General features: G+C 47.6%; 1 protein-coding gene across 2 annotated transcripts; it reads left to right on the top strand.

The window, feature by feature from the left end:
* Positions 1–18: 18 nt before the first annotated feature.
* On the top strand, positions 19–8786 carry LOC128399966 (cardiotrophin-2-like). 2 transcript variants are annotated; one of them, XM_053361864.1, is made up of 3 exons: positions 19–268; positions 6199–6380; positions 7105–8786. In XM_053361864.1, exons 1-3 carry the CDS (start codon positions 253–255, stop codon positions 7564–7566), a joined length of 660 nt encoding a protein of 219 aa, XP_053217839.1. In that variant the 5' UTR covers positions 19–252; the 3' UTR covers positions 7567–8786. The 2 variants fall into 2 exon arrangements, with proteins under 2 accessions (XP_053217839.1, XP_053217840.1); XM_053361865.1 differs by having other exon boundaries at positions 20–268; positions 6199–6329.
* The last annotated feature ends 2246 nt before the right edge of the window (positions 8787–11032 follow it).

Genomic DNA, 11032 nt, shown 5'->3' with positions numbered 1-11032 from the left:
GACAAGTGCCAAGTTTCGTGGAGGTCGGGGCGGGGGGAGAAAAGGGAGAGGAGATTAGATTCCTTGTTCCGGGAACGGAGGCATGTGTGATCTCAGCCTCCTGGAATCCGCGAGTCGCCTGCGATCCCGGGATAGGACGAGGGAGGCGGCGCGCGGGGGGGGGGGAGGAAACCCGAGTCCTATAAGAAGCGCGCCGCGACGAAGGTGCAACAAGTGGAGGTAATCCGAGGCTCCAAAGGCACTGCTGCAAGAATGGAGGTGCTTTCAGGTAGGGGGAAATTGCCAGGAAACTTGGGAAAGGGGGGGGTGTAGAGGTAAATCTTGCCGCAAGTCCTGTAAATCCCTTCTCCCACCCCCAGCAAAAAGGAGAATGGCTCGATCGAGTTCTTGCTCTGGAAGTTTGCAAAATTTGCAAATAGAAGTCAGAGTTCGCAGACAGCGATGGGGGAAGAGATGCAGATAGTTGCCCCCCTTAAAGGCAGCTTCGATTGGAGACGTTATGGAAGGATCATTGCCATATTCTTTTAAAAGCTTTTATCTGCCGATCAGGCTGGTGTTGTTTGTCTATATGCCCAGATAAGTTGGCAAAAAAAAGGAGCTCTTTTTTTCTTAAAAAATGTTTAGGGGTACTCTCATTTTGACTCAAGGGGGAAAAAATCACCATTTTATAGTTTTATAAGTTGGGGGAAATAAATACAGTAAATGGACAAAAGTACAAAGATTTGCAAAATGTTTAGGGGTATGAGTACCCCTAGGTCCCCCCCAGAAAAAAAGCACTGGCAAAAAGGAAATGGGGAATCCCCAGTTGGGATGAGGGAAGCAATCCTGCAGGAGCTCCTAGGAGCAGGAGTGGGTAGGAAAAATTGACTGTCCCCTCCTGATTATTATTTTTTAATTGCCTGGAGCTTTATTATTATTCTAACCTAACTTCAGCTATCCTCTTGTGAAGCAGGCTTTTCCCTTGTTTTCAAAGGCAGGTCTTCTGTGCCTTTTAACAGCTGTTTAACGGGCAGGGATTCAACTGGTAAATCTCTCCCGTGAGCCCATTTGAGAGAGAGAAAATGAACTACTACCTGTCTCACAGGTTTTAAATGCGGAAGAAACCTGCCTGAAAAATAGTTAATCTAATGTAGTTAAGAATTCCGTGACTTTTTGTGTAATGAAATGAATAATCGAATGGTAGTTCTGCCTTGGCTTCAGCTGACCCAGGCTGGTAAGAGAAAGGAAGTTTTTATCGGGGAGAATCATCAGGGCCAACTTTTGTTTGAACTTGCGCAGTGTACACAAGTTCAAACATCTTGGCATCTGCATGAATGAGTCTAGAGCATCTGGATGCTATGAATAAGACAAGTCTTTGGTTCAGATTTTCCCATTAGCAGTATGCTCTACAGAAGAAGCTGGTGGAAAATTAACTCAGGGTAAAGGACGCCAAATCCAAACTCTATTCTGGAACGGGGCTACTGCTGGCTTAGCCGGCAGAAGGAGCACAAATCTTTAAATGGTGTTTTTGCTGGCTTATGCCAGGTTCACAAGTCAAAATGCTGAGCTGGCTAGTTTAGGATCTGGCCTAAGTCCTCTTTTTGGGTCCTGCCTGTGCCACACCCCTGGAAACCCCCTTTCCAGGGCTTACACCAGCCAGAGACCCAACCCCACTCAACTCAGTGGAGCAGGACCCAGCCAGCTGAGCCCAACAACATAAGCCCTGAAAAGGGGAAGGGAGAGGTTATGGGATGGGACTAGAGAGTGGGGACTTAGGCAGGATCCTGACATGGTCCCATGTGGACTAGCAACCTGGCGGTAAGTTACACCACAAAAAGGGTGGTGTTAACTTGAACACTATTTTAAAGGCTCCCCCCGCCAGGTTTAGGATGACGGCTGAGCAGCTGCAGTCAGTTGACCAAATTTCCCAAGTTGTGCAGATATGTTCTTGGGTGTTCATTATGGGGAAGAAGCTCATAAAACATGGTTAAGTAATACTGTACTTCAGATGTGTCTCTTATGTCAACTGTCAAAAGTTGGTTGCGGAGGGCAGGCTGCTGGGTGGTTGGGACGGGCAACCCATTTGCGCACCTCTTTCCATACCAGGTGGTAAAGGGTTAAGCTGTTTTGACTCTCCACTTTCCCTTTCTAATCTTTCCTGTCCAAGCCAGAATTGTAAAACCTGAGCAATTTCCTTTTCTCCTTCCCTGCCTTCCTGGAGAGCAATGAATGAGAGATAAATCTTTGCACATATCTCCCGCTGCAGTACCTGAGGCCAAAGTTAAACATTCACTCAGAAGGAAATTTCTCTTCATCTTGGGGGACTTCTATGCCTGGCCATGGATTGCCAGTGTGTGCTTTGCACTTAAAATGGCTGGGTGCTATTCTTTGCATTCCCCCCCTTGAAGGATTGCAGCTGCGAACGGCAAAGATCTCTCTTGACTTCCAAGGCTGCATACAGGCCATGCTCCATGTCAAACACCTGACAAAAGATTCCCTAGAATGGTAGTTTGTTAAGGGTGCTGGGAATGGTAGCTCTGCAAGGGTGGACTACAGTTCCCAGGATTCTTTGGTGCAAATAATGTGCTTTAAATGTTATGTATGTGCACAGCCCCCAATGCCATACAGTGGTACCTCGGGTTACATACGCATCAGGTTACAGACTCTGCTAACCCAGAAATAGTACCTCGGGTTAAGAACTTTGCTTCAGGATGAGAACAGAAATTGTGCTCCAGCGGCAGCAGGAGGCCCCATTAGCTAAAGTGGTGCTTCAGGTTAAAAACAGTTTCAGGTTAAGAACGGACCTCCGGAACGCATTACGGTAAATACTTAATCTGAGGTACCACTGTATTGTCTAGTATTCTATTTAGCAATAGCAGCCAACCAAATATCCCCAGGAAGCCCCCAGCCACAGCAGGAAAGAATTTGCCCTCCCTGTTCTTTTGTACAATCCTAGCATCTGATTATTATTATCCCTGAACACAAGAGGTTCCATTTAATTCACAGGAGAAACAGAGACATAGTAGAGGCTTATTTAAAAAGCTTAAGCCTCTGCAACTCTCCTCACCCAAGCAATTTTATTTTATCATTTCATCGTGTTTCTTGAATCCTCCTAGGAGATCAAAGGGACATACATAGTTCTCACCCTGCCTGTTTCATCCTCAAAACAACCCTGTGAGGTAGCTTAGGCCGAAAGCGAGTGACTTGGCCCAAGATCACCCAGAATGGGGATTGGAACCCTGGTCTGCCAGGTCGTAGTCCAAAGCTCTAACCACTACACCACACGAGCCCCAGGCCCCCAAACTCTCCATCCTGCCCTCATAGAGAAAATGCTTCAGCCTTTTAGACATCTTAGTTTCCTTTTTCTAACTTGGAAACCCAAGACCCTGGGAAGCTGCTGCTTTGCTTAAGGCAGCAGGTAGACCTGGGTAATAATTGATCAGTGTATTTCCCCCCCCTTTTCAAAACTGGGGGAATCGCCCATCCTACCATTTCTTCATCCCTATGTGTAACCTGAAACTAGCACCCAGAAAGAGCCTCATAACTAATTAAGTCTGCTGCCTCTTCCTACGCTCAGACTTTATGGCTTTGACGCCAAGTCAGCTTCTCCTTCTCTGCCCCCACATGGCTTAGCACCTAGCCTGATGAAGAGCTCTGGGGAACTCTAAAGCTTGCACAGCTTTTGGGACCAGCCCCACAATGCCAGGAATTAAAATGCATTTTAAAATGTCCGGAAATAAAAGCTATCGCCCTCCTGTGGATTGTGAAATGTCTTCTAGAAATTGGTCACACTCTCCTCTATTTCCAGGGAGCCCCTCTGTGGGGTTCCCTGGTGTTCCTTCCCACACATAACTCCTGGGTTGTCCTCCCCACCTCTCAGCTTCTTCCAAGGTAGAAACACAGGACACTGCTTCCTTCATCTACTCTGTCTACTGTGACTGGCACCTGTCCTTCCCCCAGGTTTCAGGCAGGAGCTTTTGCAAGCCCTACCTGGAGATACCAGGATTGAACCTTTGACCTTCTGCATGCAAAGCAGATGATCTACCCACTGAACTACTCCGCCCTTACCCAAGATGTCTGTGATTGCTGCATGAGAGGGTGGGGAGACCAAATTGCTTGGTTGAAGAAAATCTCGTTTAATTGAGGAAATTCTTAGAAGGATTAGAATGCTTCTGATGTGCAGTTAATAATCTGTGCATACAAATTGTCTCAGTGAGAAGGGTGGAGTGTGCCTGATAAGGACAGGCAGGAAGCCCTTGAGCTGTCTATGATGTGTGTAGATAAGTTGATGCTGTGGTTTTCCCACTCAGGGGAAAGTGATGTGGACTTTGCCTCTGGTAACCTGGGTCAGTAATCTGATATGGGAGTGCTATTTTTGTTTCAGTCTCTTTGTGTATGTGTGTGTGTATACAGTACTTAAAAATCCCTTTGCATATCACCTGTCCTTAACCTACCCTTGCAAAGTAGGTCAGCTAAAAGGTTTCGCCCTTAGGTACAGACTCCAAAATACAAAACTGCAGGTCCATTCATTCCATCAGCTGTGAAGACTGCTGGTGTGCCTAAGTGAAATGCAGTTTAATGGGAAAGCTCTTCACTCTTCAATACTGTATACTGTTATGTGTGGTTCCAGAATTGGCCTCCACAGTCACTTAAGGACTCACTGTTAAAACTGTATTCATGGAAGACAATCTTACTCGGCTATGAGTGATCACCAAAGTAGAAGAACGCGACACACACACACACCATTTTCCAGCAGTGTGAGATTCCCAGGGTTCCAGACGCTTGCTCATGTTTCTTTCAGAAATTGGGCATGGCAGAGACTGTGATGTCTTTATGATATATGGATTTATTACACATATATTCAACCTGTACCTACATGGAGGGATTACAGAGTATTCACATCCTGTGAGGGTCTGGCTTCCCCCTTAAGGGCAGCATTGGAGTCAAATGACAGCAAAAAGTCTGTCCTCTGTGCCTCTTAGTTCCAGCCTGTCATTCCCAGCCCCTCCTCCTTCTTGCTGCCAACCCACTTGAAGGACCTCCATCATTCAAAGTTGAAACCCTAAACCTGGCTTTTGCCTCTGCACCCAACAAGAAGGGGCCCCACTCCCCTTTGCCTGCAATCTTGCCTTCCTTGATGAGTTTCCTTGATGGGTCATTACTGGCTTTTGTCTCCTGCTACTGGCCCATCCAGCTAGCTCTGCATAACTAAATCCAGGGGTTTCTGTGTTTGGCAAAGTTTAATCGCACCTTGATTAATTCTTACTTTTACTAAATCCAGGAATTATGGGGGAACCTGGCCCCCCACAAATCAATAGCAATGTTTTAAAAGGGGGATATTGCAATTAAACACAGACACACCTTCTTCTTCATATCTGACATGTGCATGTTCTAGAAGTTTCGCACTTTTTTGCACATATAAATATGCTTGGCATACTCGAGTTTTTAAAAACATTCTCTTTCTGATCTTTTGGAGGCGAACACAAAAGCCATATATTTATGATTTTGTTGGGTTTTGTTCTGTGGTTTTGAAAGCTGCCTTGAGAGCTTCCTAACCAAGGTGGCCCATAAATATTATATTTAAGACTGTTTTCAGTCCCATTCGACTCCTGCCTTCCCCAACAATTGAGTTATCCTGCTGGGCGAGGGGGGGGTGGGGGTGGGTGGAGTTCCAATATGGGGAGTTGTTTTTTGGATCCCAGCCAACTTCAGGCATTTCCAGTGGTGGGGAGTTGTGACTCTGAAAACACACACACAGCCCTATCTGCCCTCTCCCAAAGTGATTTCGCATGTTAGTATAGAATAGGGAGGCATTATTTAGAGTGTTGGACTCCAAGACCTGGAGGTCCCCCCTCAGACATGAAGCTCTCTGGTGACTTTGGCCCAGTTGCTGTCTCTTAGCCTAACCTACCTCACAGGTAGCATAAAGGGAGGGGGGGTCCTTGGAGGAAAATTGGGATGTGTATATGTACAGGTAATAAATAATGTGTGAGAGGTGTCATTGCTCCTTTCTAGAAAACCCCAAAGGTCCCTTGGGTGCACACCGCTCGTTGCATGTCTGTTGGGGGTTACACTCTGGGGGAAACCAGTCTGCCTCATTTGTCTTTTCCAGCCCTCTCCCCTCGCAAGCATCTGCAGAGGCCCCCCTTGAGGTTTACTGTGGGCTGTGAGCTTGCCCAACGCAGCATCTTAACTTTCTGCTTGCTTCTTCTTCTGCAGTGGACTTGCCAAGCCACCTTTCGTCATCGCCACCATCTCACTCCCAGCAAGAAATCGCACTCGGGATCAAAAATGCATACAACCTGGCCATCAACATGCAGGATGGCGCAAAACAGCTGCTAGCAGACTATGTGAGTCCTCAGAACCTGAGAGAAATGAACATATTCTTGGAGGCCAGGAAGGTGTGTGTGTGTGTGTTCAGCTAAGCACTGAAATTAATGAGCCGAAGACAGCCATGTCCTTTTACTTCAATATTGATTGATTGCTTTTATATCTCACCTTTTTCACCAACCCTGTGAGAGGTAGGTTAGGCTAAGGGGCAGTGGCTGGCCCCAGGTCACCCCATGAGCTTGTGTAAGTCACTTTGAGATCCCTTGGTGCAAAAATGTGGCTACAATAAAGCCAGCTATGCATGGAAAGACAGCCAGCCTTTTTCCTGAATCCCAGCGAGGATTTGAAACCTGATCTCCCAGGTCCTAGTCTGACACTCTAAACATGAGGCCGCACTGGCTCTCCTCCGATCTGACTAGCCTTGTGTGTAAAATGATACTGGTTTGCCTTAACTCTGAGCACAGGACGGGGGCTGACGCAGGTGCGGACAGCCTAGCTGCAGTAACTTGGCCCGTGATCAGAGGGATGTTGCGTTTGAATTGTCTCCTCTTCCCCCATCCCCACCTCCTTAGATCATCTCCTGGTTTGCTATTTCCCTGTAGCTCGGCAACTGACCTTGGCCTAGCCTCGGAATATCTCAGGCAAACAACGACGTTACAAAAGAGTGTTTATGAAGACAAAATGCGATTGTCTCATCTGCCGGTACCTTAGAGAAAGGGTGGGGTACAGAATCCAGGAACCCGAACGTCAAGGCTTAAGAGCTCTGACCGTCTTGTGTGTCTTTTCATTTCTCAGATGTCTATTCAGGACGAACCCTTCACAAATGCCGGTTTCAACCCTCCCGTCGAGCCCTTCCCAGGCCTGCCGTCGCCATCCCTTCCCCCCAGCGCCTGGCTGGACCTTAGCGACGCCGAACGCCTGCAGCAGAACGTCACGGCCTTCTCCAATTTGCCAGTGTTCCTGTCTGCCGTCAAAAGCCAACAGGAGGTGATGAACTCCAATGCCAGTGACCTGCACCACCAGCTCACGTTGTCGCGCCTGCAGTGCCTTGGTCTGTCGAATCACCTTGCATCCATCATGGCCTCCATGGGCCTTGTACCTGCTCCAGCGACGCCGGCTGAGCCGCCAGGACTTGGCAGCTCCTTTTTCATGAAATTTTCCGGCTACCGCGTTTGCCATCTCTACCGGGATTGGGTCCTCCGTTGCGTAAAGGATCTGTCCCTCCTGGCTGACAGATACCCTGTCCCCTCGCTCTGAGGGGAAATTGTGTGGTGTCGTATGTACCATCCCGGTTGGCTTCTGTTTTTGTGTTGGTGAGGGGAAGTTAGGAGAGTAGTAAACTTTTTCTCTCTGCCCACGGGAAGGCTGAAGGAATGAAACGCCCTTCCCTTGTGAGGAATGCTTTTCTCATGTAGCTGCCCCAGCAAAGCAACGCTGAACTGCCTCCATCTTGCCTATCTCCTTCATATTCTCATTCTTGTCCTTCTTGTCTTAAAAAAAATAAAATCCAGAATATGAAAGGAGAAAATCTTTGCAGAGGAGCAGCATTGGCTCTCCCGCCTTTTGGCAGGGCCTGAATGCCTTTGTTCACTGTGAGACAAGAGAGATGGCGCTTCCACCCCACAGCAGCCATTTTGTGAGAGCTACTTTGGCCTCTCAATTTGGAAGAGGTTCTCGAGGGGAGCAGGGTATCTGGTTCCAAATTTTTCGCCTCCCTGTAACACTGAACACTAAGAAACATGATGCTCAAAGGCAGTGGAAAGCCAATATAGCCTATGTGCCTTTTCTTATCCTCTGTGTGGCGCATTTAGGAATTCAACAGGTAAAGAAAGCCTGTAGGCCCTGCAGATGGCTAACGAGAGAAGTATGAACCTACCACAGTTATTCCTGTCACAGGTGTTAAAGGTGCAGAGCGGAGGTGGGGAAAGGTGATTAAGATGGAGTCCTTATGAGCAAGGCTTTTTGTGGCATTATTCCCTTTCAATCTGAACACCTTTCTACTGGACAGTGAGACACATTGAAAGAGGCTGTGTGTAGTTCAAATCCCTTACTCGGGCCCTAACCTACCTTACAGGGTTATTGTGAGGATGAAATGAGGAGGGGCAGAGCCCTATAGGCCACCTTGAGCTCCCTGGAGGCTATAAATGTAATAATGATTATTTTTTTCCCCATTGGTTCCTCAGTGCCGAGTTAGTTCTCTCAAAGAATTATCTTGAGGGAGAAACCATTACCTATTTCATGGTATCTTGTTAACCCTTAATAGCCCTTCTGACCCCACCCTTTTCTCCAGTTCTGGGGAGGAAGAGGCCTCTTTCTGTGCAAACTCTGGTTTTGAGAAAGCTGTTCTCTTCAGGGCTTTTGACCCTTTAGTTTCTACTGTATGTGTTATTTTTATATTAATTATATATGTGGATATATTTATATAGCTGCAGCCTAATTATGTGAATATTGTTAAATTAAACTATTTTTAGTAGGAAGCATAGTCATTGTGACTTTTCTCTGCCACGGTGGGGAATAGAGCTCACGTAATAAACTTCTGTCAGGTTGCTTTTATTTCCCGAACCTATGGAAGCAAGCATTTGAACGGTATATGGAAGGGGTGGCCAAGGAAGGGCTCGTGGCTGCATCCATGCGCACAGATGCCTCCCCTGTGGCCAACACCGTCCTCTTACGATGCTGAAATTAGGCTTGAAAGAAGCATTTTATTAGAGTTAACAGGATAGGCTTGGGGGGTGGGTGGGCTGGTGCTCTGTTGCAAAATCTGTGGGTGTGTGACTTTCAGATGTGCCCCTAGGCCCAAAAGAGGTTTGTTTCTGTCAGAAGCCTTCTTGGGCCTGCCAAGGGTGCCTTTCCCTCACTGCCTAATAAATAGCCCTGTGCGTCGAGGTCGAGGGGCCGAGGCTGTCAAGTCCAGAGCATGGGGCTTGCAGAGAGTCTTGTGCCTCTGAAGCCTTTTGGAGAAAACATGTTAACTCCAGCCTGGCAAGTGAGTCCCATCCGCAGAGGGGATCAAGGGCAAGAGAAGAACTGCACGCACGGTGGTTATCTCTGCTGACAAGTGCTTCCAGCAGGTGTGACAATTAACTTAATGTGGAAAATCCCTCCATGTTCCATGGTGATAGGCACGGTTGCTGCCACTGAGGCAGGCAACTGAGGCGCTGACTAAAAAAGGCAGCAAGCAAACAGTCATGAGGCAGGCGAAGCAGCCCTGACAGCGGCAGCAGCAGCTCAGAAGACAAGTGACCCCCAGCTTGCAGGCTTCCATCTGCAATTTTTGTCGCAGTATTTTTTGTGGACTTGGCTGCCAAAGCAGGCAATGCGGCCCATGGGACGGACCACCCTGGCCTAGAAGCTGACCCCGCCCCCATAAACACGCACACAGACACTTCTTCCTAAATACTGTACTGACTTTATGATTCCGACTTAGGCGGTGATGTACCAAACTGGTAGCCAGAACACTTCAGCATTTTTCATCAACTTCTTCTGCCGTTTAAGTGGAAGTGAAGTGAGCGGTATTTCACTACGACGCGGCTGTGTTACAGAGCTTTGGGCCCACTGTCAACTTCAGGGTCTATATAAACAAGTGCCAAAATACAGTGAAAACAGTTTCCAAAACTGCAGAAGTGTGTGCTGCCTGTGTAGAAAACTGGCAGGGAACAGCTGTCTCTGTGCGTGGAGACATGCAGTTCTGAGCAAATACAGTATTTGGCAGGGAACAGAACTCATTTCAGCAGTGTCTCTCTATGTGTGTGTAGATAAAACCAGAAACTTGCATATAAACAACTTCTGGCTCAATAACTGACCCTACGCCATGCATGCATTATGAAGAGGGATTTATGCTGCCTGCCGTGTTAACTTTTCCCCAAAAGGGCTTGTCCTAAACCAATATAAAAGCCAAGAGGGGGATGGGAATCCTGTTGTCCTCCAGTTTCTGGACTACACCCGCATACACACCATACATTTAAAGCACATTCTCCACCACCACACACACAAAAGGAATCCTGGGAATTGCATTTTAAGGGTGCTGGGACTCATAGTTCTGTTAATGGGTAAATTACAACTCCCAGGATGGGGCAGGGATGATAGGTTCCTTATCTCTGATATACCAGAAGCATGGAAAACATGCCTCACCATCTGCTGCATGAGCAGCATACAAACAGCATTTCATACACAAGCGTTTTTTGGACACTGGGGAGATTGTGCAACCACTTCCCACTCTGGAAACACGATGGTGAGGTAGGGGCAGCTAAATCCCAAAGGACCAGGAGTTTAGTAGCTCACACTAACAAAATATTAAACTGCCCGCCTAACCCTAGGCAAAAAAACCCACAACACCCCAGGATAATGATTTTCAAGAAACCGGGCACTGTTGGTGTGTACATAACTAGGTTATAAGTTGCATAGCCGGACTGAAAGTGGCTGGGCAGGACTTGGTTTAATTCAGGCGAGGGAGTTCAGGAGGGCAGATTGCTGTGGCTTGAGCAGCCTGCAAGCTTCATCCCAGTGGACAGGGACAGAGAGACAAGCAGGAGAACAGGAGATACAGGTCCCAGCACTGCCAGGCTGGAACTTTTGAAGAAGGACCATAGCTCAGTTGAAGAGCATATGCTTTTGAGTGCGGGTCCCAATTCTTTCTGCAGCATCTTCAGTTAAAGCATCAGGTTATGGCAGGGGCTGTAAAAGCAGGCCCAGCGCCAGCAGCCAGCCAAGTAGGACAAGGCCC

The sequence above is a fragment of the Podarcis raffonei genome, chromosome 13 (assembly GCF_027172205.1).
Source record: "Podarcis raffonei isolate rPodRaf1 chromosome 13, rPodRaf1.pri, whole genome shotgun sequence".
Lineage (NCBI taxonomy): Eukaryota > Metazoa > Chordata > Lepidosauria > Squamata > Lacertidae > Podarcis > Podarcis raffonei.
The sequence above is the reverse complement of the archived record's forward strand: the minus strand, read 5'-3'. Positions and strand labels throughout refer to the sequence as shown.

Bases quoted from the DNA above. Each gene is read 5' to 3' on its own strand.
- LOC128399966 (XM_053361864.1), top strand. The intron at 6,381-7,104 runs GTGTGTGTGTGT...TTCATTTCTCAG, and splicing joins TATTCTTGGAGGCCAGGAAG to ATGTCTATTCAGGACGAACC.